At 41.0% G+C, this 26,715-nt stretch overlaps 1 protein-coding gene across 1 annotated transcript in view; it reads right to left on the bottom strand.

The window, feature by feature from the left end:
• CD247 (CD247 molecule) overlaps nucleotides 1-26,040 on the bottom strand; it is a gene marked incomplete at its 5' end in the record, with an annotated part of 50,166 nt that extends 24,126 nt beyond the window's left edge. The window contains 4 exon segments of the mRNA XM_027722262.2: nucleotides 25,771-25,874; nucleotides 25,876-25,930; nucleotides 25,933-25,992; nucleotides 25,995-26,040. Coding sequence (XP_027578063.2) covers nucleotides 25,771-25,874; nucleotides 25,876-25,930; nucleotides 25,933-25,992; nucleotides 25,995-26,040 — 265 coding nt within the window.
• Nucleotides 26,041-26,715: the final 675 nt, after the last annotated feature.

The following is a 26,715-nucleotide window of genomic DNA, read 5'->3' as shown; positions in this document are numbered from 1 at the left end:
GGAAGAGACCTAAACAATACAGACAAAACAGTGGAAAATTAAAGTATGTCATCTGTTCAGCATTTTCTATTCTGATCTTGCTAGTGGTAAACATCCCTGTCACCGAGCAAGCCCTGCTTCCAGCTCTGGAAGCATCCCTGAACATGTCAGTGTAGTCAGGGAACAGCTAATGACCAAGGCACACAGTGAGGGTGCAGCTTACAAATGGAGACAGGGCTGTTCTCCCTGGCCAAAATAGGTCATTTTCTGGGTGAGAGTGTGATGTTTTCTTACACACAGTCAAGGCTTTACCAGCACTCATGAAGTGCCAACTCAGCTACATCAGGGACAATGTTAACGCTTAAAACAACATGCACTTGTCAGTACTCACATCCACCTGCCAGCTCTGTCTAATTCACTGTATCTATTTCAACAATCTGTTATCTCAGACATCTGTTTTCATGGGTGATCAAAAATGCTGCAGACTATATTAATTCCCACCCCAGGATCATGACAGAGAGAGCAGCATCCCCTGTTTTCTTTCTGCTCAGAATCTTTGCCATCCACTCTTTCACATTTTCCTGTCATCGAGCAGTTGAAAAAAGGGTACATGTATTTTCCTGAAGAAAAACCCCTAGAGATATGGGCAATCACACGAACCCCAGCAGTCAGGGTTTGAAGAAAAATTATCACCTTTGAGGCAGGTGAGAAATCGATGACAGATCAGGAATGTGTTCTTCAGAGGCTAAAAAACCCGGGTTAGTAAATGAACTCAGCAGGAGGTGTCTTAGGTTATTAGAGAGTTTGTGTGGTGCTTTACAGGGAGTTGTGTCTTTAACAGCGTGGAGACAAGAGATATAAAATCAGCTGTTTGCTTCCTTCCCCGGGAGTTTATTTATAATATTCCTAAGTTCTGGGCACTTCTCAAAGCCCAGCCAGCCAAGAAGTTAATCAATAAGCCAAAAGCAAAGTCTCTGTGGCAGAGCATGTTGCATCTCTCCTTCAAAACACTGCACTAGGACAGCCAGAAGATAGCAGACAGCAGAGCCCCAGATACCAAAAGGTAGTTACAGGGCATCAGAAAACAAGGTGATAGAGTACATAAACTACATTTAGTATGGTCTGTTAATGTTTGTGATAAAAAGGACTAACTTGTTAATGAGAGTAGAGAAAAAGGACTTTTAAATAATGTTATTTAGAAAAAAATTACACATTATTTCTCCACTTTCTTCTGATCATAAAGTCTTCAATTGTGAGCGTGTTATGTTGCACATGGCATTTATACCATGTTACCACAAGCACATTTTTCTTTGCAAAAATAAGAACAGGTTAAATTTCATACTTGATGTGTTCATTTCTGCTAAAGGAGAAGCAACTGCCCAGGGCCCAGATTGCATCCTCCTCAAAGCAGCAAACTAAAGCTTTAATTTAAGCTGATAAATTAATTGTATGCTTGAACATCCTTCTCAATCTTGAGATGAACCTGATAACTCACTCAAAAAAGGTAAAAAGCTGAATTATTTTGTCCCACTGCAGTTTGAAGACATCAGTATGTGTGCTCTAAGCCACTCTAGGGATGGAAATTCATATCTTCGCGTGCTCCAGACTGTTAGCTGAGTTTGCATGCTAGAAAGTTCAAGTCACATTTATCAATGTGCTATAAATAAAAGCTATGTTTTCATTGCTAACACTCCTGTTGTTTTTATTTTAAAGAAACAAGATCTTCATGCTGCTGACTTGCATCCATCAGGTTGTTAAAGGAAAGGGAAAGCTCTGTCTTTACTTAAAAGCTCATAGAGCACAACAGCTCAGAGCATCTGTTTGGAGGAGATTACAATTTAGAGGCGTTTTCTTTCTGAAAAACTAAAACTTAAATATTTTTTGTATTATAATTTTTGGTTTAGTTTTCTGAAATATCAGAAGGAGAAGTGTACACTTTCATGTAGTATTTCACTTTTAATTCTCATGAAGTCTCCTTTTAAAATATCAAGCAATATGCCTTTTCTGAATCAAAGAACCTTTTGGTTGTTATAAGAAAACTCTTGGGGAAAAAAAAAAAGAAAACAGATGAAAGATTTCCAGTTAACTCCAGAAAAGAATTTTTAAGTCTCTCTATTTTGGGATCTAAGTTCTGGTTTGATTCAATAGCGTCTCTTTGCAATGTTGGTAGTAAAAGATCAGCATTGATCAATTTAATTTGCTACAGTTATACGTGAAACTTTGTCGCATCCTGAATTTTAAATTTAGCCTACGCAGTTTCAGATGGAGAAAATAAAACAGATGAATGTCAAAAAAACCAATTTTTAAAAAATTTCTCTGGATTAGTCCACCAGGATCTTCTCTGGGATATATCCCCCCTTCTTCTCTATTTCCTAGACCCCTGTCCTCAGCCTGTACTCAAAAGGGTGAGTGGGAGAGACCACCAGACTGCAGACTCAACCCAGCTGGTTCACTGCAAAGTCAGAGCAGAGTTTTCTGTGGCTCAGGGCTGCCTGGCAAGGCCCCAGCTCAGCTGCCTGGGGCTGTTTACGACAAAAGGCAGGGACCCCGCGGGGCTCACGCGAGTTCACAGAAGTCACCGTCTTTTTGGCTCTACTTGGGGTTTTCTGGGGCTTGTTTTCAGTGCAGCCACGTAAGCTCCAGTGCCCCAGAGTCACAACCTGGCAGTGCTTCAACACTCAGAGGAGTTCACAGAACAGCCCTTATACCAAGACCTTCTTCCACCTGAGTCCTGCCCTTCCCACCACAGAAAATCTCTGCAGCGCATCAGCAAGTTTCAGATCAAATACCACAGGGTGAAATGAGGGCAAGAACAGCACAGGTGACCATTAATAAGCATTTAGCAGCTCCTAAGGCTACATACACAGCCAGGGGCTCATGTGCCTGCTGCAGAAGGGCAGACAAAAATTGTGGAGGCAAGGAAGTGTATGGCTGTGGACAAGGTCCAAGCAAACTTAGATAGGATGTGGTGGGAGCAGCAGAGCCACTGAACTGCCAACCTTACATGCTTAAAAAAAAAAAAAAAAGTCAGGGTTATATAAATAATTAAATTGAACTCAAAAGTAAACAAAAACAAAAGCCCAGGATACTTGAGGAAAATATGACATATTGACATTAATCCCTGCCTCTCTGTCTGCATAACTAAACTGAGTCCTGCAAAGTGCATTTGCCTGGTTCTGTTTGTTACAGAACTGTCCATCTTGGGCACCCTGACACAAAGCCAAGCTGCCATCTCTCACCTATCACCTTCCTTCCAAGAGCCATGTTTTCCTCACAATTTATTATGCTTTTAGCACTGAAAAGAAATACAGAAAAAAATCACACATACTGGTTTAGACTAAAGTTCTTACCCTGCTCCCTCTGAATTTCTCAGTGCACTCAAGGAACAGGATCCAATGTTCGTGTGTTAAAGACACTTAAGTATTTCATATTTGATGCTATTAATGAGTTTCTTTTGATATGCATTAAAACACATTGAAGGTAAATGAATGCTTGATATATCTGGTAAAAATCACTAGTGGAAACACTGAGTGGGGCCTCAGAAATCCAGATTAAACTGGAAATAGATTTAAAACGGGGAAAACAACAGAGCACACTTTCCTGTTTTTGTTTAAAAAGCAAACAGCCATCTCCTCTTGTTTACCAAGGCAGGAGGCAGCACATTCAAGCAGCGAGCATGAGGTTCCTGATATATCTGAATTACACCAATCTAATCTTGTTACTGAGTAAAAGGTAGCTAAGGATACAAAGCACTGCAACACCCGCATTCAATTCAAATAAGATTTAAAAATTATGTCGGTTCACAAAGCAGTCAGTGGATTTAAACACCATTAGAGCTGGTACCAGCTGCCCATCACCACCCTTGACCTTCATCTGCTGCCTGGCCTTGGTCCTCCAGGCTCTCACAGGCTTTGACCTTTCTCTTCTGCCTTTACAAAAGCACCTGTTACAGAAAGGGCAGCAACGTTCTGCTGGGGGCCAGGCAAGCCAAGGCTCACAGGTCCATTTCCCTAATCCTTCTAGTAGCTCCTGCCCACATCTGTTCCACTTGAATTATTTCTTTTTGTACTTGGGTGATCAAAACAAAATACAAAACTTGTTCTTACCAATGTTTACCCAGTGACATAAATTTTATTCTGGTTTATGGCACATACAGCTTTCAATATATCCTGGAACTGCCTTTCACAAGGCTTGTCTCACTTCTAGTTTTGGTACCACAAAAAGTCAACACAGTAATCCTTCTCCTTCGCTATGTGCCCAGCTAGTGTGGGTAGAAATTCATTATACATTCCCACAGAATGCCTATCCTATCTGTACTGTAACCAGTCCACAAAATTCTGTCTGATGTTGCAATCCACTTGTGCTGAAGGCACGTTCCTAGCTTGGGTCATCAGTAAATTTCATTCACACACTCCTACTTTTTCTGCCACTGCTACTAGCTATAATATTAAATAGTAATATCCATTTTGGTTCTTGCAGATCCTCACCAATCATCTCTTCAGACCCAAATTTTCATCTGCACATCCTACTGACACTTTCTTGTGAGCCACTGGGCTCTTCACAAGACCTGCACTCCAATAGGCACAATTCCTCCCTCCTCTCTGTTCCACGTAGCATCATGGAAAACAACCCAGATGAATCCACCACCCATTCCTATGTGGAGAAAATTAATAATGCTTTACAGGCTAATCAGTTCAGTTATCCTCATAATCTTTGGTAAAGCTGCTTTGCATTTTATCTTTCCATATTCCTCTCTTGTGTCTTTCCCACAGAATTTACCCTGAAACCCATCCCACCAAGGCACAAGGCAAACAGATTTATAATTGGTCCTGCTTTTTCTGTTCCTGAAGTGTTGGCAGCACATTCACCATTCTTCTCCCATGAACGGAACTGACCCTACAATGGTTCAATCCCAATTTTAGCAGTCAGTGAAGGATAGTAAGGATTATTGACATACAAACAGTTCATAAGTAACTGAAGTATCTGAGTGCACAAAGTTTTAAAAGGTAGGAAAACAAACTCTGGTATGGACAGTTCAGAGGGGCAAAATATATGTTTATCCAAACCTATGTACTTCCCTGCAAGGGAGGTACTGCTATCCCAGCTTCATGCTGTGGAGATTCAACTACCACAATCCTCATGAGATGAATCCAGACCTCTCTCTGGGATTCTGTGCTCTTCCTCATCTATGTAAGCAAAACTTTAGGAAGGTCATTTCTACCTTTGCCTTAGAGGTCACAATCAAAGCAGTATTTGAATCACATTTTGCCTCTGAACCACAGCTTGGCTTCCCAGGATCATTTCTGACATGAAGGGGATGACACAAAGGTAAGTCACTGGGCCATCATATCTACAATTCTCTCCTTAACCCTGTGCTTTGCTGCTTACCTTCTGCTGCTTTCCCTTTTATTCCCACCTTGGCTGTCTCTGCAAGTAGTTTAACCTCTACAGAATATTTGCCTCATTCTCTCCTCCCCTTCTTTTAATCTTACCCTCCACATACATCTTACAGAGAAGCTTTCCAGTTTTAAATCATCCAGCAATAAATTACAGTCAAATTCCAAACAGGACATCAGTAACCACATAATCCCACATAACAGCATAAGGCCTCATTCTGCACAGCCATTGAGGTCTCAGTGCTCTTATTCATCCTGGGGGAAGGTCCAGGTCCGTGTCTCTCACAGCATCAGGCCAAAGGGTTCACCTGCTGCTACCCTGTAAACAGTTTAATGGGTGTCTGATGACACCCACTGCATCTTGGAACTATCCCACCTGCCCTCGTGTGTGAGGCTTCTGCTCCCATTTCCTTGACAAACAAATTATAAACCCTTTGGAGTTCCCGTGTCCTTCGCTTCTTTCCTAAAACTCCTCACACAAGCTCTACCTTGGCGAAAGAGAGGGCCCACAGTGATTACTTTTTGGCACATTTTGTTGCAGCAGCAGCAGCAGCATTCCACAGCCTGCTCTGCCCTGTCCCCTGAAGCGTTTGCTGCATCTGACGTGTCACAGACACAAGGATGCTGAGGTACCACGGGTGTGTGACAGCTCATCTGGAATGAGCAGCCCTAAAACCTCCCTGCCTCTCTCTGTCACTCCACACCAGGACCTGAACAAACCAGGCATCTGACAGAAAGATTTTAGGAAGTTCCTGAAAACTATCCCAGCCTACTTGCTGCATTTCTACACACAGAGACAAACTTTGCTGATAAAAGCCCTTTTGTTGAGAGTGCCGAGGGAAATCTGTCAGATGCCTAATGTTGCTTTTCTGTGTGAAAAGAAGTCCTTATTTTAATGGCAATAATCATAAAGACTTGCCCCAGAGCCCAGCTTTGAGACACATGCCATATATTCTCTTGGAAAGGCTCAGCAATACTAGAAGACACTTATTTTTAGCATGCAGCATATTTTATATACCAATTATATATTAAAGAGAATATAAAAGAGATGTAAAATAAAGATAATATAATACATAATTATATATTTTTAATGCTTCTTTTATCTATATAGGGTTAACTAAACCAGGAGGAAATAAGAAAACATGCTGTAATAGGTTACATTGGTGTAAAGCTCGGATCATTAAAATTGCTTAGGATATTTAAGTCATTCAAAGTTATTTAGTAGCAAAGAACAGTTGACAGTATTGCCAGAATTTAAGTAGTTTAAGTTATAAAAAAGTGACTATGCCTAGTACTTGAATATAGTATGAAAGTTAAACCAAAGGTTTAATGCACCTGATGCTATCATGAAAAAAAAAAACTACTTTATTTATTGAAAATAACTCAAGTATGGATGTTTTCTTTCCAGTGGTTGGGATAAAAATAAATACATACCTAATTATTCTTCTCTCCCTTAGCTACTCAGGGAGTAGCTGTTCCCCAGAAGTACAGGTGAGCTTTTTACCACAAATAACATGGTACTTAATGAAAAATTTAAAAATACTGTTTATTCCCACTCAGCTGTAGTAAGTGGTAGGCAAAACAAGTCAGTGTCAGACTCAAAACAAGATTCTCACTTCCAAGAGATAAGGCACTGAGCAGGATCAGCCTAACACTACAGGGACAAAGTGAAGGAAAATAAGTTTATAATCCAGAGACACTTAGCACACTGAGACATAACACAACAGAAATAAAAATAAAAATTAAGTGTATTTTGATTTGTGCTGTTAAAATGCGAAATAGATTACACTAGCTGTGAGTTCACATCATCTCTTCTTATATATTTGCAGTTTTTAACAAAAAACTGGCATAAGAACTGTTAACAAATTTTGTTGAATATATTCCAATTAAAACATCAAAGACTCTTAACAAAAAAAAGCCCAAAAAACCCATAACAACACTAAAAAGCAGTTTCATGTGAGAGAAGGATACAAGAGGAAAATAGAAAACCGTGTCCAAAATTAGGGTAGTTGGGAAGTAGGAGGAGATGAGAACTGCTGTATAACTTCATTTAAACAAACTCTTAATTCCACAAAACGCATTATCCCTGCGAGCTGCAGACCCAGTAATTCGTGTCCCCATTTGTTTTTCCTTTCAGCTGAGTCTGCAGCTCCCAGAATAAAGCTGTCACTTGAGCCAGCAGGTGCTTCCACTCCCTCCTCCAACCTACAACAGTTATGACAAGAGATTAAGAAAAACAGCCACCCCTGGCAGCCCGGGCTGGTGCGTAATGAACAGTTTAACCCTGGATAAATCTAATGACAAGTGTGGGTGGCTTTGATTGAAATGACAAGGCAGTTTGTCACCCGTTGCTCTGTCACAGAGATCAGCAGGGCTAACATTTTCTGCTGAGTTGAGGGGAAAGCAGCCTGAAACTTCTGCGTTTTGGAGACAGCGCACAAAGAAACATTGAAAACAAAAGGAGTCAGACTCGGTGTCAAAGCTCCTCTCTGGCCCTAAACAAGTCAGCTGTGGAGGAGACGTAGTTTGTGAGATGCTTTTGCAAGAAGATGCCACTGTCTCTGGAGACAGACAGAAGATTTTAAACAAAAACCCCAAACCAAACCCACAAACATATTGAGCTCTCTGGCTTTAAATTACTCGGAGGCTTTCAACAGAGGTGCTCAGCTGTCCAGCTGACCTTCACATGAAACTCCCAATAGCAACCTGCTTTACTATAAGGATTGTGTTTTGCTCACTGATGAGTGTTCAGTGCCCATAAAATGATAACAGCAAGGCTTGATTGCTATTGTAAATCATTTAATAGTCTTGAGGGCCTGGCCATCAATCATCATGGTTTTAGATGATCCTGTTTATGGTGTTACACGTGTACCTGCTCAAATACAGCAGTTGTCCTCCAAAGGCTGCACCTACCTCAGTCCTGTAGAGACTCGTGTTTCTGTTTAATCCTATTTTCAATTAGTGCATTAATTCCTGCACTCTATGAGGTGCAACACAACCAGAATCCAAGTAAACAAGTAATAACTAAGGCTGGTAAGGGGCACAGGCCCAGAAAGAGGCAATGGCCACTTGAGGTTCACGTGGCAGATCAGTGACAGTCCTGGACCCAAAACCACCACAGGTGGGAAAGGTGTGTGACAGCATCATGTGACAACCAGCAACGTGAGAGGCACCGTGGTTTTCCTGTATAAGAGGAAAATTAATATCACAACCTCAGACCCCAAGACATCATTGAACTTATTCATGGTATGAATTTGAAGAGTGTGGCCATACTATATTTTCATTTTCTACACCCACACACAGCTTTCCTGAAAGCCCCTCTGGTTCTTGCCATTAACTTGTCGTGGCAAGTCTAAAGGGGAGGAATTCAAAACATTTTCAGCCTCTGTACCTGGAGAAAATTTATAGTAGCTCCTCTGCCACCCACTGTCCCCATTCCTTTTCAATACCTTGGAAAACCCCTGCTGTTTTAAATTTACATACCTTTCCAGTTACTGATGCCATTATTTTGAGGCAGTCAAACGTTCTTTGCTAAGACCAGTAGCAGCCCAGCTGAGGGTTTGCTACCCACCAGTAATCCTAAGACATCTGGGTTGATGCATCCACATTATCCAGTCTCATAGGAATCCTTATGACTGCTTTTCATATGTTTTTTGCTTGACATTAAAAGAGAAGGCACTTCTCTATTAAAGTGTTGCCACAAATAAGAAACAAATCGAGAAGGTGGACTGATACACTTTCTCCACTGAAGCCTTTAATTCAAGACAGCAGTTGCAGTTTTGCCTTTTCAAGAGAAAATCAAGACTCAAAGCAAGAAGATTTCCCTTCTGGCCAGAACAGCCTTCTGTCAGTTTGCTACAGAACACCACAGTCCTGGCAGGTTTTTTAGTGGTTATATTCATCTTGACCCCCTTCTAATGTGAGCTGCTGATGTCCAGCTCTTTCAAGGTAAAGGCAACTTTGCCATTTCCATCCAACAGATGGCTGCTCAAGGGGAATACTCCTGCCTTAGTCCCGTGGTTTCCAGCACGTCTTTAGCATTCCCAGTAACAAGGGTGGTATCACAGAAGGGTGTTATCATTTTAACAACCAGTCTCAAACCCTGTGTCTAATATCACTTGGGACTTCCCTTTCTGATGCCCTTTCTCTCTTAACCTAAAATGCTACCTGACATATTCACTCCTTATCTTCTTTACGTGTATCCTTTTGGACTCTGCAGTTTAGTAACCTTTCAGCATTCCCAGGATCCTGTTATGAGTCCCCAGACGGATTTTAACCATATCCTGTGCCATAATGTTATGTCTGGGCCTTCACATGCTGGACATGGCACTTACTAGCTGTCAATCCGGTTTTGTTTTGGCTGATGATTTTTAAATTTCTTTTAATTTCGTGGTTGCAAAGGTGTGTAGAGTATCTTACAACTCATCTACCACATGCTTCAGCACCAGATTTATCTTCCAGTCTTTCATTCTTGCTGCAACAGTTTGTGTGGAGATACTTTCCTTATCTTACTATGAGTTTCTATTTACATAGGAGTTTTTATTCACAAATAGCAACATGAAATGGCTTCCCCTTGCTTTAGCTGAAAGCTCATAAATGTGGGTCCTGAAATATACTTTTGCATAGTTTCTCGCCCTCTCTAGTCCAGTCTTCTGTTCTATTAGTACCTCATGAATTCAGACATGGAAACGTATTTTAGCTAATGGGTAAAGCAATTGGGAGTTCTATTGCTGACTTTGACAGAGACCTTCTGAAAGGCAATTAACCATTCTGTGCTTTGATTTGCCCCACTAGAATAAAAATTACAAGAACATGCTACTTCAGGAGAGTAATGTAAAGATCTACTAGTGGTTATGAAGTACTTCCAATTTCTAAGAAATCATTAGATTAATGAAAGCAATGAGATTAGTTAGTAGCAAGTGCTGATTCATTAAAAAAATTCTAAAAAGTCGTCACTGGGGGAGGATAAGTAGTCATGAGATAAAAATTGCTGAACTGTGCCAGGAACACTGTTATTCTGAGGTGTAGGTGGTGTCAAGCCACATTCCCAAATCACATTACAGCCCAGCCAGCACCAAAGGCTATCACATAATTCAGGGACAAGGTAAAGACACGAATCACAGCCCTGTCTGCATTGCAAGACCAAAATGTGTTGGTCTCACTGTAATGTCAACTATCAAAGAGCTAATTTTACAGCATAGCTTGACTAATTTGCACCACAACTTCCTTCTGTCTGCTTTCACAAAACAGTCCATCTACAGTGGTGCTTCTAGATTTTCCATTCATACTGCAACACTGGTACCTGCTGAGGTGCTAATAATGGCCAGAGATCCGGCGTAGCCAACCAGGCTAATTTCAGCAGTCACACACCTAGTTTTTGATATATGATGCTGGGTATGAAGGCAACACCTCACACACTGGGGCCTCTGTCCTTCCATGATTCTGTACCACCAGCAGTGGCTCACTTGGAGAAGAGGGACCATGGCTGTGGCAATGACCTACACCTTGGGATAAGCAACGTGAACAGGCTCCTCTGATCAAAAAAGACACACCAAAGGTGTATTTCCTTACAGCTGAGCATCACCCCTACTCTACCCTTATCAAATGGCACAAAGACTTAGACCTGCCTCCTCCCTGCAGTCCAGTGTGTCTCACTCTTACACAGTCACATTATGGTGCTGGTTGAATGGTTCCCTGTCTTGACTTCTCTCTCCTCTAAGAGACCAACCCAGCAAGACCTTTCTGGAGTTGACAGAACTGCTGTGGCTGTGATCAACTGTCTGGATATCTTCTGTGGTGAATTCAGACATTTTATTGAAGTAGTATGTAAATAAAACTTTTTTTTTTTTTTTTTTTAATTTTGAATTCAACAGGCAAGCTGTCTGAATTCAATGGTAACTGCAGAGGCAGTTATTGCTATGCCAGAGACTTCAGACTTGTTATGATTCAGAAAACTGGGGCTTGATGTAAATTTTAGAACCCACGTGTCACAGAACTGCATTATGTTCATATTTGAAAGCTGGCTAAAAATGTTGTCAACAAAAATTCAGAAATTAAACATATTCATGTCTATTATTGTTGTTTGATGAATCCAAGCAAGAATGCTGCTGAAAAGCCCTTTCTTTAAACTAAGTTGCAACTGCCATTGCTCTTCCCACATCACTGATGGTTCAGAGAGCCTGTATATGAAAGGTATACACAGGGGGGAAAAAAACCACTTGTGTCTCACAATTCCATTAAAAGGATCTGTACTATTCCTTTCTCCACTCAGTTTAAAATTCTCTTGAAGCATCAGCAGTTTTAACCAAAGCTTTCTTACAGCAGGGAAATTACACTTCTCTCAAATAATATTAGAGGTGTTACTCTTCACAGGCTCTTGTTATTCAACAAATTCAATATTTTAAAGACAGGAAACATGCTAGTCCTTAACTTCCAATAATGTAATTCTAAAAGGTGACGGGCACACACAGACAACACCTTTTTTTTATATTGGAAACATATGTGTGAGTAGAATATTCAGGGATATACACCTGATATGGTCAGAAAAAGATAAACAGAATGAAACCTAAAAACGTATTTATAAATTCACATTTCTGGATTTCCCAATTCCTACTTGTATTTTCAAACCATTTACTATTACAGAAATGATGATAAATCTCAGATGTGCCACTGGTGGAGAAGTAAATAACTAGAAAGATATACCCACACTGTTTGCTTATAAAAGACAAAATCCGGGTAGGACTCAGCAAGGGAAGAAGTAGGACAGAAACAGAGGAGGTCCCATCAGCAATAGCCCTTACTACCTTTGAAATAGTAATGTCAAGCTTGAAAAAAAGAAATATTCCATTATTCCTGGCACCTGCTGAGAAAATATTATTCTCTCCACCTTGGGTTACGTGTATCTAATACGAGAACTTCACTTACTCACAGAAAACCGCTGTTTATCTGGTAAAAGGTGAAAGATGATCAATAGATTTTGCAACTTTTATATGTATGTGGACTGTGGTAAACAAACATTAAAGACCATCTTCAATCCTTATGAAATCTACACTTAAAAACACCTTCAGCAATGGAGGCAAAATACATTTTCATGCTGATATACCAAGCGGCACATGTGAACTTCATGGTTTTGCACAGATCTGCTTGTTGCACAGATCTGCTCATAACACACGTGTACAAACATCTCCAGGCATTTTTATCCTGCTCTGCACACATCCATTTGTGCAGTGCCAGGAGCAGCCATTAACTGATACAGCACAAATACGTCTGTGATGGGGTTGATCAAACATTGCTATTCTGGCTGTGCACCTCGCGAAGGCATAAATTAGAACCAAGGACTGAGGAAGCTCTCCCTGGCAAACTTTTGCTCCTACAACCAACCGCCTGAAAAAGTCCATTCCATGAACTCAGACTGCTCTCAAATAAGAATTTGGTTTCTGTCCCCTTTGCCCAAACAATAACCCATGCCAAAACTATTCGGATGGTGCGAATCCTTCTTTTGATCCTCCTGAAGTAATTCAGAAAACAGTTCACAGCTTTTTTTTTAATAACAAGTGTTCTTATTTTCATCTTCTCTCCCTCAGTGCATTTAAGACAGCAATCATCACCTCTAGAGTCCCTCGCATGAATACTCAAGTGGGTGCTCTTTTACACCCTACATACAGATGTTAGAGAGACAATGTTTTGAATAATTATATGTAAACTCCATTCAAAGTGCCACTTGAGTTAAGGGCTCTATTGCCAAATACTTCACACTTTTCCTTCTCAGTTTAAGATCCCCAAGACTGAAAGGCTTTGGGGGGAAACAAATAAATCTGAAGTAGCTTTCAAACAAGATCACACCCCTCTGATTCACATGTATGACACAGAAAATAGGGAAGGGCCACGCACGGAGCGTTTTCCAAGCCCCGTTACAGGTATTACCCTGCATAAGCCAAAACGCAGGGAACGAGAGCTCTCTCTGCACAACTGTAGCTCCCCTTAAGCAAATTCACTTCTCAGCAGGCAAAGACCGGGGAGTTCAAGACCAAGGTGCTCTACTCGGTGCCCGAGGCAACAGAGGCCACTGACACCGTGCAAATCAGCTGCAGCCCATCCCCGGGGGCGGCCCTTGCCTGGTGCCTGGTTAATAGTTATTGCTCAGGAGCTGCCCGTGAGAAAAGCAGTGACAGACAGACCGACAGTGAGAGCTGAACTTCAACACGTGCTGAAAATACCAGCAGCCACTTCCATTAAAAATATCGCATTTTAATTAGCCTAAGCGAGATATTTAGGCATTGCAATCATCGGGTCTCAGCGTATCTGTTCCTGGAGGAGTAAAAGGTAGCTGGAATCACTGTTCAAATATTTTTGGGATCCCAGGATGGCTGTGTCTGAACAATAACGCTTGGAGGCCAATCAGGTAAAGCACCATCACGTTCAGAGCCGTGCTGGCACGAACAGTGACAGTGTGTGGAGGGCAGTGAATGTTCTTCACCTCTTGAGCACGTTTTCTAAACAGCTCAAGATGCTTTTTATGCATGAAATAACACACAGTCTGTACAGGACACTAGTTTTGACTCTCCCAGCTTCAGGAAGACTAACAGCATGTCCATAACTGATCTTTTTTGTTTCTCTCATCAGTTCAATTGGGTCTTGAATGATAAAGGCTTTTTGAAGAGCGGGAAGGGAAAAGGTTGGCCATTTGCCCAAGGCGAGTAAAGGCTGTCCTGTGGGCACCAGGAGTCACTGTATGTGTGAATGTAGCAGCAAATTAGATGCAGGCACTGTTTTAATTTCCTATGTATAAATTTCCTATTTAATTTCCTATCTATAAAATATATTGCATTGGAGGATCTAAAGGATACTCGATAGACCACAGTGTTCAAAACACCGTCATGAAAGAGGCAAATAAACCTGTGTGTTGATTAATACTGAAATAGGATATAGTCCATGTATTAACACTAAGTGTTATTTGTGTATCAACAACCTGATAAGTAATGTACAGTTAACCAAAAAAGCCAAGAGAGTGACCCATCTTGATTAAGCTTGGACACTGGTTTATTGGAAAGCCTAGGAACATTCCAGTGGATTTCTAAAGATTGCACAGCAAATCAGCCACAAGTAAAAGCACAAAACCTGCAACCCCATTTTTCCATTTTCTTCCTTTATCTAAAAACCAGCACTGTTTCACTAAGGGGAGAAAGACTTTGCAGAGCACTGAGGATGATTGGAATTGTCAGAATTATCTACAAATCCTTCAGAAAAGACCCCAAAGTTCAAACTGCCCAATTTAAAAATGTTACATTCGACTCATATTGATTTTTCTTAGTATCTTAATAGCAATCTTCCTAATCAGATAGATTATAAAGCACCGGAAGATGCTTTAAAAATAATCAGAACTACAACAAAACAAGATAATGGGGAGTTAAAGAAAGATGAAAACCTCAAAACAAAACTTCTGTAGGAATTACACTTTATTTAACTGCAGATCTCATTAAGACTACTTCCTAAAATTGTCTATACAAGCAATTTGACAAATAAAAGCTAGATAATATAACTACTTATAGACACCCATTTCCTTGGGTATAAGATGCCTTCTAACTATGGATAAAGCTGAGCATTGCCATGTTTTTATTACAATATGACCCTGAAGCTTCAAAAGAGGTGAAGACCCCACTGAACCCGAAGGCACAGAATGAGAAACTCTCTCCTTTCCAAAATGTTTGTATATGCTGCAGCCTTTATGGGGGTGGCAGCGGCTCACAAAACCATCACTAAACTGGTTTTCAACCATCTGATAACGGCGCCTTTCCTTCATCAGAGATCTTCGTGAGAGCTGCAAAAATCTGGCTGAGCAGCTTGGTAAATGCTCGAGCAGTTCGTCTGAAGTAAAACTCCCGCTGACACCACTGGGCAGCTGCCTAAGCAAGATAGCTAAATTAGTTTTCAATTGGCTATGTTTAAATAAACGGCACTTAACTAAAACACTGACGTGACATAATTAGAAGGGGAAGGTTCCACAGAAACTAATTACCATCCCCACATTAGAGTTACAGCACATTTAGAGGTGATGCTACTTGCCAAATCTTCCTAAGCACCCGAAGCCCTCCTTTCTGGCTCCAGATAATCCTTCTGTTCAGGAAAGGTCAGCACATGTGCTGGGCTTTCTCAGATTGCCTGTGCTGATCGCATTTCATGTTGCTGACTCCCTCAGATCCCTGCATATCTTTAAGATTTAGTAGCCCAGGACCTTCTTCTAAATCTTCCAGAGCTGTATAATTACATGGGGTTTCAGAAGTGGCAGAAATCATCCATACATAAGCATATTTTACCAGTGCTCACATGAATGTTTTTTTTATATATCCACGTATAGGAGAACAGCACCACCTCTATGCCCCATTTTGCAGAGAGCCTCAAACACAGGAACCTGCTTAGGGATTCTGGTCATGCTGAAATACAGTTGCTGCTAAAGGGAGCACAAGTTTTTGCAAGGGTGGATGGGGAAACTCTTAGATACACACACTCCATTAATCGACTGCAAAGGATTAGAATGACTCTAAAATACTACAGCTGAAGTTGAGATTTATTTATTTTTAATTTTTTTTTTGCACAGGTTTGTCAAGTTCATCAGGAACATTTCCCAGTACAAATTCTGATGACCCATTTGCTAGGGAATCTTTCTAGACTCCATTGGATTTTCTCACCAAAATCAGCAAGTGTCTCTCCCGTGGCTTAGCACATGTAAGTCCCATTCAAGCTCCTGCTCCAAATCAGACAGAATAAGGAGCTAAACTGAGGTTTCCTTCTTCCCAAAATGCAGAATGCTAATTGCTCACAGACTGTTTGGTGTCTCACAGAAATACTTTGAGTATTTTTTTGAGTATTTCCCAGAGGAAAGCAAGGGAGGGGGGGAAGAATTAAAATATTTCCAAAGCTTTGCAGAACTTTGCTTGCCTTTAAGCTCTATTTTAAACCTGATACTCGTTCTGCTAAAGCCATCACGTCTAACAAATAGACATTTGTTAGATGTAAAAAGAGGAGCGAGAGAGAAAGGGGGCAAACCTGTTAGCTACTTCTTTGCAGCTGAAAAAGATAAAATCAGATAAAAACACCCTGGAAAAGATGTTACAATAAGATAGGGCTGAAGGCTCATATCTGTAACTTCTTTAAGAGAGTTATAAAAAGAAGAAGAAAAAAAAATGTCTCAAGCCTGAAAATTAGCACTGCTGCTTTTCTGTCAGAAGAGATGTAGCTAACAGGAGCAACAATTGCATTATAGTGCTGCTGGGGTTTGAGTCAAGTAATAAAATAACACCTGAGTTATTAGAAAAAAAGAGATTATTTTAGCCACATGAATAGACAGGGGATGGAAAATTGTGATTCTGCCTAGTTCACGTTAATACTAGTGACATCTGAAATTTAAAAGACAATTCAAAGCAAGGTAAATTAAAGCTGCTTCTTCTAGAGAGAAGTAATTTTGTGAGAGAATTTTGTTTTTTCAGCATTTTAGTCAAGGAGAAACACTTGGAGATGTGATCAAAATGAATCACATTTTGGAGATGGAAAAAAGTCAAGTAATGACTCATGAAAAAAGTCAAGTAATGACCCTGGTTTGCATAGCTTTGAATATTTCATTATATTTTAGGCAAACCATCTTGGAAAGAAAAAGCAAAACTCTTGAAGATCTGTAGTTCTTTCCAAACTTTGGGAGTGCATCATAATTTTAAAGATACAAACAGCCTTCATCAGACCTTTAGATCACACCAAGACAGCATTGTTAGTTATCTGGGAAGTAGTCACCTTAAAAAAAAAAAAATTACTCTAAGATCTCTTGCAAAACTTCTGTATAAAGAAAATGGACAACCTTGTGCTATATTCAATAAAATTATTCCTAATTTGCTAGGGGCAAAGAAATATATACTCTCAGCAGACTGCATTGAGCTTGCTGCAGAAAGTAGAGGTCATCTGCCAAAATTGGGGATGGAAAAGCAATCACCCCATGCGGGGGGTTTGGGCTTTCAAACGAGGGCATTTTACAGCTCGTCAGCAGAGCACGGCCACCCAGGTGTGCCCTGACCCAGATGGAGCAGGAATCAGCATTCCCTGCACAATTCTGCTCACACAGGGCACGGGGGTGTGTGTAGGGAAAGCTCCCATCGCCTCCCTACTCCAATAAGAGTGAGAACGGGTCCTACTGAAAACATAATTAAAATTCATTTCACTGAAAGAGATTTAGAGATATTTTTTTCTTTCCTGTTTAGATGCTTATTCTGAGAGGCTAAATCCCAGAAAGCCTTTCTGGCATGTGTTAGTTGCTCGGTTTTTTTAAAGTAACTGTAATGGTGTTTGAACTTCTGCTTGAAATCCAGACGGATTAACCTTGTTTATCTTCTCTGGTCCACTGGTATAGTTATGCTCATAATACATGAATGCTCAGTTTTACATTTAAAAAGATCGGTAGTTTTAAGAGGTTAAACATTAGGCAACTAGTGATGGGACACAGTAATTCCTTTTCCTTCTCTGAAAGGTGTTGAAAATGATGGGGTCTTCCCACTCTACTTTCATTAATTCTCTGTAAGCTTCCTGCCTGCAAATATTTCACTTTTATGCTTCATTCATCAGCAAAACCTCCCAGAAAAACTTAGGCAGAGAATTTACATGTCCAGAAAGAGACTGAAAGAACCAGAAGCCCGTGCCTAATGAAGAGTATGTTACAGGTAAAAGAGGGGAAAAAATGGCAGGTAACAAACAAGAATGAGGTCAAATCCATCCCTAATATAAACCTCCAAAGTCAGTTAATTATCACATGGATTACTCTGGTTGTGTTGCATTTGTAACTCTTCAAATGCCCATAGACTAGTAAGTGCTGAACCAATATCAATAGCAAGTATTTTTGCGTTTCCTGGGGAATATGAACATAAAAAGTCATAATAAAAAAAATCAAACAGCAAAAAGGCACACTGACAATACTTCACACAGCACTGCTCCCATAAACTTCTTCTGAAAATTCCCTTAAGAGATTTTAGTCTATAATGGTTAAGGCTTTAGGAATGATTTCACCTGTGGACACTGAGTGAGGTATCATAGCTCTAGATAATGGACCATAAAATAAAAAATGAACTCGGAAAATTAACAGCAAGTTTTTAGAAAGAAATCTGTAGAATTTAAATAACATTCTTTCAAAACTTATCAAATGGCACTAAGTTGCTACAAGACATTTTATGAACAGAGCAACTATTCTCAGAGTAATTCACAGAATGGATTACTTGCTTCTTGGAAGCTGCCTTTAGTTTAGGTAGGCTTTTATACAAGTCACCAATGATACAGTATTTCTCTCCCTCTGTATTCCACCTTCCTTCCTTTAGAGTGTGACTATTAACCCAACTTGCAAGCTGTTATTCTATTTCTGCAATCTCCAGAAATGCACCTGCACGCTTGCACCAAGTGCTGCCGAAATTACCTTCCTTCCATAAAAGCCCAAAGTGGTGATACTGTGCAAATTTACCTCAGTGGGGAGAGAAACAGAGACAGAAAGAGAGGGAGAGGACTCCTTCCTTCTGGTAAGACTTCTTTCCTGAAGTTGCTTTCACACGGCTGGATGGTAAACAAAGTACATTGCAACAACACACGGTGGAAAAACACAGAAATTACTCCTCCCAAAGACTTGATATTGGGTTCTCTGACTGAAGCTTGCTGATATGTGACCAAACAAATGAGCCAATGTTACAGTAATAACATACTGCAATGTATAATATTATAGGAGTCTCAATTTTAGTTTGCAAAGCTTTAAAATTCTGCTGTATTAATAGGGAGCTGCAAGGTCCCAAGCGGGGAATCCAGTTTATGTATAATTTTTAAAGGAGTCATTCTAACCATTCAGCTATTTCTGAATGGCAAAACAAACATTTGATGGCTAGGAACTAACGTTAGGAAGTTGATCTCTTTGGCTGAAATGACATTTGCTGACAGTATATAAGAAGTGACACTGTCAAACTATACCAAACTCTTGCTTCAAATTCATCTGAGTAAATTACTGGATTAATTAAATATTAGTTAAATTTGAGCTTGAGCCGAATTTCTACATGATCTGATTCAACATAAATGCTTTGCAAGCAAAGTGCCTGGTCAGTTTGGGCCCTGCTCCTACATCCACGTTCCCCCCCAAAGAACCGCGCTCCGCTCGCGGGATCCGTGCGCGTGCGAGGGATTGTTTGCACCCATCTCACGGTCACCAGCTGGAGGTGTTTCTGTTCTGTCCTTCCCAAGCCTCAGTTGGCTTTGTGAGGAGATACAGAGCTCGGGGAATTCAAATGGATTTACAGTGCACACCGGTGCCCTGAATATTTGGGAAGCGTTTTTGTAAATATTTGGCTCTGCTTGTTCCAGGTTTCGCCGTCATGCAGACGAGAGCAACATTCTAAGGGAAATGAATGCAAAACACCCGTGGCTCTTGGCTGGAACATGCTGATTATAAAATTTGGATGAACAAACAGGAAAAGGTTTGGGTTGTTTTCCGCATAGGTCTTTATTCAATGGCCAGTGTACGCTTACTTGAAATAAAACACCACCCAAATTAGTATTGCCTCATTAACTTCCTGGATATAGCATCTTATCTCATTAGAAAAGCGCTTCAGACCATTACTCTGAGTTAAGTAGCAAAATTCGCTAATTCACTTTTATTGTACAAGTTTTGGGGGTCTTAAAAAACCCTCTTTAAGTGTTCTCGGGTTCGAAATGCTTGATGTGCCTTTCTTTTTGATGAGGAAACTATTTGCAGTGCTTACCAACCACGAGCATTGCAGCATTTTGAGTCAGGCTGGCCTATCACCCCCCAAAATAGCAATTGCCTTTAAAAAAAAAAAACACATAAATTTTAAGTGACAGGTTATATAGCAGGTTTTCTCTCTTTCTGTTTCTGGAGCCATGCAGGTTTGCATTTTAAAGGTTTTCTTTACAAGCTAGAAAAGTTTACTAGGAAACTAGAAAAGTTTACTTTTGGTGAAAGTTAAGATTTTCACCTAAGACAACAGCTCAAATTTTAAGTAAATCCTATATGGTGAGATTTCCTAAAAAAAAAACCAAACAAAAACCCACGAGTATTGATAACTAGCCACCCTCTAGACTTACCCGGTGCGTCCTACTACAGTTTACCCTATCATTTGTGGAAAAGTTTCCAACTCTTTTCCCTTGTCAGCTTCCATCAAATTCCAATTTGGAATATATTTCACCTCTGTATTATCTGAGCTTTCAAAGAGTTGTCATTATGGCTTCTCCTTCGCTTAAAAATACAAAACAAAGTAAAAGGAACATTCTGCTACTCAGAAAGAGTAGATGAAATTTTCACTACAGATACATCTCATGAAAGAAATAGGCCAGATAGTATGAGAATTCCATCAGGCTCCACAAACTGCTGACCAGAAGCGCAGTGTTTAACATACTCTCATATACTGAAAGTACATAAAGATGGGAAAGCTCCAAACTTGCTGTTCTTCTTCTTGTAAGACTTAACAGGCTTATAACAAAGAACTGAGAAAAAAATATGTGAAGGGCTTCCAAAGTTTGCTTGGTGGTTTGTTTATTCCTAGAAAATCTGTAGGGAATGAAATATTTCCAATTTACATGATTCAAGAATCGAGATGGCTTCTACCACTGAAACAGAAGTTGTACAGACACCGTGCTGGTGATCTCTGAGGCTCGGGAGAGCTGGTTTTACTTCTATTTTTAATAGCTCAACTGCCAAAGGACTGAACAACTGCATATTGGTAAGTCTAACTTTCACCAAGATGGATATATCCACTGTGGATAAACACAGGCATTTCCACTGCCTCCCGAGATGTGTGCGTTCGAGTGAGTAGATCGAAGAACTGCAAACTAAGCTTTTCATTTGCCTGCACATTTTATCTCTAATATGAAGTTATAGACCAACTGCATAGGACAAAGTAGAAATAAATGCATTCGTTGCTTTCCTGAAAAAAAAAAAAATCTGATTTGGACTGTCATACTTTAAAAGCTAAAAATACTATGTATTCTTTAAAGGACCAGAGATTAATTTAATTAAGAAAACAATATTCAAACTGAGTCCCGAAGTATTACCTTATACAGGAGCGCAAATTAGAAAAATCTGCAAAATTTCAGCTTCTCACAAAATCTGGAATAGCATGTATTTATTAGCACTAAAAAGAAACAGCAGTGAAACTTTAACTTAGTCGTTGGCTAAAGTCGTGTCAGCAGAACAGTGAAAATCAGCAATACATTTACAAGTACACATCCACATGGAAAAAGCAGACACCTTTAATAGGATATGTATTTTAAGTAGCATTTTAACAAGTTATATCTTCTATTCATGCCACCTTAAAAATGTGTTCTATTTTCTTGCCAGAATAGCTGATGCATCTTACAGTTCCACGCACAATATACACATTCAAATATATGGTGAACAGGGGAAGGGGAGGGGGATTCAGTGGTTGCCTGCAATTGTGCAAACAAGTATTCATTCTTTCTTTTTTAAAGGGACACTGGTTAGAGTTTGGAGATACACAGAAATAAATTGTTTCCTAGCTATGTATTTTTCCTTATTGCAGGGTTTACCCATCGTGCTAGTCACAGTTCAAGGTCTGTGTGAACAACAGAAAATGGCTGTCAAAAATGTTTCTCACGTGAATGTTCATTTATAAATGAATTTCTTATCCCCTTTAAGCTGCTAGTGAAGCTCTTTTCTAACCCCACTTTGGTTTTTTATCCACATAGCCTTACTTAAGCAGGACACACACACACAGAAGAAATATAAATATATTTTGCAGACGGCCTTCTCTATTTTGTATATCCTTCCCATCTAGCACACATAAAAACCCCAAAAGAATGCAATCGTTAGCTTGTTACTTCACTCATTAGGAATTTTGCTCAGAAGGGCTCAGATGGAAAGCACTTACTCTGTAACAAGCATTAGAGAATTGAACATGGCACTGCAAGAGCTCAGAAACGTCCCTTTACAAAGAAAGGCTACATTGCCTGCATTTTGTTCCATTCACCAATGTGCCAGTTCATAGTTTTCCCCCATGAATTATTAATGAGTCATTGTGAACAGGCAGGAGAAAAAGGAAATAAAACACGTAAAATGAAGCCTTTAAATATTTTTCTCCCCCTAGGTGTAACAAGAATTCAGCCAGGAGAACTTCAGACGGCGCCTAAGGACGTGGGGATGGTGGCGGAAATAGCCTGAATTTACTTGTTTGGATTTCTCAGACAAGCTTGTAAACAACTTCTGGTTTGGAAATCTTGTAGTCTGTAGACCAGCGAAATCATCTGATGAAAGGGAAGGAAAAAAATTAACACTAAGACCTGCTACCTTTCTGTGAACTGACTGAAAAAAGGCTGCTGGCATCATGGCACCCAATGGGCAGAACACACAGTCATGCAGAGCAGAAAAATACTGAGAAAATAAGCTGTGCAAGTAATATCTGGTAAAGACTGACATTTTTAGTTCCCATGGAGTCAGCAAAAAACAGGACAATGCCCAGTTCTGGTTAGCAGAGAATTCTGAGAAAAGTGGGTTTGTAAAGAAGTGATGAACAGGGAAGAGCTATTCTTAAACTCTTGCACAGATATTCATTTACATATGTGTGATGTGTATTTGTACAAACCAAAGTATCGTCTCAGCCTTAAAAAAAGCAGGGAGCAATTCTATAATATTGCCCACAGGACTGTTTTATTGCTATTGAAGCCTGTCATACTTCAGAGTAAAAGCTCTGTGAACAGTATGAAGATTTTTGCCATTTTAGTTGTGATATTTGGGTAGAAGTCTTTTAATATTCTTCTTACTGGTGGTCTAGTGGTTAGAGTGTCTGACTCTCACCGCTGCGACCCGGGTTCGATTCCCGGCCCCCTGGGCAGGTGGAGCTCGTCAGCCGTGGAAGGCAATCCACCTAAGAGAAGGTCACTCTAAACAAACCTACATCCTGGGGACCTCACTGCCACTGTCCAAGCTTTGCTCGGCCCCGGCAGATGAACCTCAGGACTAAAGGGTGGGCTCAGTTCAGCGCACGCTGTGTCTCACCTAAAAATCCACTGCGCAGGCTGGAAGGGTTAATGACCTTTCCCAAAATCTTCGCTCGCGAAGACTGGCCATTATTATATCTCAGTGAACAACATGACTGACAAAGTCATCTGCTCAGAAATTCAAATTGTTAATTTTTATGCAGTTTTTAAAAGAGGGGTTATAATGGGACCTCAACTGAACTTCCAGATGTACACCTCTGTACCTTTGAAGGGGGAAATAAGGAAAATTAAATGTGTATATGATATGGCTTCCTTCTGTTACTGCTTAAAGGTCAAATCTGAGCATTTTGAAATTTGTGGTCTGGTGTCAATAATTGAAAATCTGCATCAGAATTCAGGGTCCATCTCTAGAATTACTTATTTTAAAACATTTCTTTTTCTCATGCGTGACATTTACTCCAATACTCAAAAGTTCAAAAAGAAAGGTTTTGCAAGTTCATCAGTGCTAATCTTGGTGGCATCTTTCAACCAACCATTTGAAGAATAAGCACAAACACATTACAGTGAAGTGGAATGAACTCACTGTAAGGAGATACCCAGCTTTCTGAGCCTGTCCACTCCCAGCTTGTTTTATTAAAAAAAAAAAAAAATGTTAATTTCTCTAGAAGTCACTCTAGAAGTGAACTCTAAGGAAGCTTGAAAACACTCCAGGCAGCAGAAAATATTTGTTTCTGTTCATATCTCTGAGCAGAACCCCCCTTTTTTTTTTCAGTCTCATCTTCGAACTACATTCATGACAATCTTTCATTTTTGTTACTGTCTATTTTGCATCAGTAATGTAGCAACAATTCCACACGTTTTGACCTGTATTTTTTCTATTTCTTCTTAGGCTAAATACTTCAATATTTAGGCTAAATTCTTCAAGCTATTCCAGGTATCCAGTCAAAAATTGTTTCCCTCAAACCCATAGGCAAATGTCTCCAACCCAGCGACAACAGTATCCAGTTTGAAACTCAGTCCCATGTATTCCTTGTGAGTGTGAATAAGAGCTTTGCACCAGAGACCCCTATGGGTTTTACCCACCTGCAAACTGCACTACGTATTTTTCAGTCAACATTTTCTGCTGAAAATGTACAAAGAGGGGCCTGAACTACTGGTACTCTGTGACAGATTAAAAGGAGGAGATGCAAAAAAGATGTTTTTGCAGGTGCATTTTGACCTGAAGTAATTTCCATACCTTCGTAGCCCTTAAGTGCATCTGTGGATACAGAGCAGTGTACAGAATAGAAGTACCAGAAGTATGCTGTAAATACAGGATCATACTTGGGTGTCAGGGAGGGACAGAGGCCCCAGAGGTTGAACAGAGGGTGATCAGAAGGCAGGGTCTGCCACAAAGCATAAAACCCCACTTAAAACTCTCCTGAAACAGAACCTCCACAAATTAACCAGAACTGGTCCGATGGCGTTAGCAAGCAGCTGCAAAACCCTCCTGTCATCTCCAGAAAACTCTGAAATAAAGTCTGTGGCAGTCACCAAAGCTCTCCAGTTGAAGGATGCTGTGTTTGTTACATGCAGTTGGGGCGTCTGTCACGGGTGAAACTCTTCCGGTGGATTTTGCTTTAATGCAAGCTCAAACGTGGCCTGAATTCTCCACATTCAGACCTCAGCTGAGGCCCTCTCCAGATGTAAATTTTGTTGCTCTTTTGATCTACTATGCTGCTTACTAAGAAATAAATTTCTCCTTCCCAAACTTGACACGATTTCCGAAGATTTGTGCCCACTGAAGCTGCTTCACTTTGTGCCCGACCGGGGCCAGTGTATGCAGCACACAAGTAAACACACGGAGGTAAAAGTGGCTTAAATTTTGTGCTGTGCCTAGTGGAGGCAAGCATGAAGGCAGGGGCGTGGAAGGAAGGTCCCTACCCTTTCTCTCACCACCTGTGCCCCCGTTTCCCGCCTGCCGGGTGTGCCGTGGGCTGCAAACCGGCCACCAGCACGGCTCTCATCTTGCCTCACTCAAATTAAAAGCCTCTCCTGTGCAGATTACTGCAAACAACTAGTTTTTCATTAGTGTCTCAAATTTCCCCTTTTAAATTGCAAGGAAAGCTGCCCAGCTGAGGGCCTTATTTAATCAGGAGTTGCTGTTCAGCCGTGGCAGGTGCTCCAGCAGGAGAACAGCATCTCATCCCAGCCCTCCATAGCATCTCTCTACCCCAGGGAAGTTCCACACAGCCGATCCTGCTGCCTTGGTCCCAGCGGGCCATGATTCCAGCCACGAGGAGGAGGACAGACGTGGCTGAGGTGCTCGTGCAGACACCCTCCTGCTACCAAAATGGTGGGGAACCCACCGCAGGAACGTCGTGCCCTTTCCTCAGAAGAGCTTTGAGATAGCCCCTCATGAAACCAAAGCCCTCCTTACCTGTGGCTGGGAGCTGTGCCTGGAGGGTGGCAAGGATGGTGATCCTCCTCCACTTCATCTTGCTCGCCCGGACGGTGCTGTGGGAGCAGGAGGCCACAGGCACGGAGGAGAAGCGGCTCCTGCACGGGCTCTGTTCGTGTGCCACCGCCACAGGAAGCAGCTCACCTCCTATGAGGGCTTTTGGAGTCCACCTGCCGGCTTCCTCTGCCTTCACAGCCTCTCAGGGCTGGGGTTTGCGTTCTCAGTGTTGATGTTTGGGGTTTCCTTTTGTATTTTTATTCACCCTTTTGCTCTTCGTGAGATAGTTTTCGGCGGGGTGGTTTTTTTCCACTTTGTCTAGTGCTTCCTGGGTCATCCCCAAGGCGGCAGCTGCTGGTCTCTGTACCTGGTATCCAGTTTGGCCTGACTTCAAAAGGGATCTACTTAACTATTCCCACTGTGCAAAACATGGCATAAATAGTAGTTTAAAATTGGAAGCTATAAGTTGCTCTTGAACCATAACTGGCTAAAGTGGTATGGATGTAAAGCTCATTTCTAAATCTAGTGGAAATACAGCTTTGCCACGAGCAACTGGAAGCGGCTGCGCTCTGAGGGCTGTGGGGTGGACAGCACCAGGGAGAGCTGGGCTTTGCCTGTCCTTGCAGAGAGCACCCACAGGACATAAAATATGTCAGCTGGTCTCAGCTGGACTCAGCTGGTCCTGCCTGGCTCTCTGCAGAGGTACCTATCTTTGAAATGCAGATGTTTTTTAATGTGAACACGTGGCACTCTTGTATTTTGAAGGGGTGTCAGTGCCTGCAGAGCTCGAGAGCTGTTTTGTCCCCCGAGTCCCCACAGCCCGTAGGGAGCAGAGCCTGGGTCATCCCTGTGGGAGAGCACAGTGTACATCTCTTCCTCACTCCGTTTGGAACAGAAAGCCTGGCAGCCTGTAGCTATGCCTGACAC

Source organism: Pipra filicauda, unplaced genomic scaffold, assembly GCF_003945595.2.
Source record: "Pipra filicauda isolate LSUMZ 115617 unplaced genomic scaffold, ASM394559v2 scaffold487_size526621_pilon, whole genome shotgun sequence".
NCBI lineage: Eukaryota > Metazoa > Chordata > Aves > Passeriformes > Pipridae > Pipra > Pipra filicauda.
This window is presented reverse-complemented; position numbering and strand designations above follow the sequence as displayed.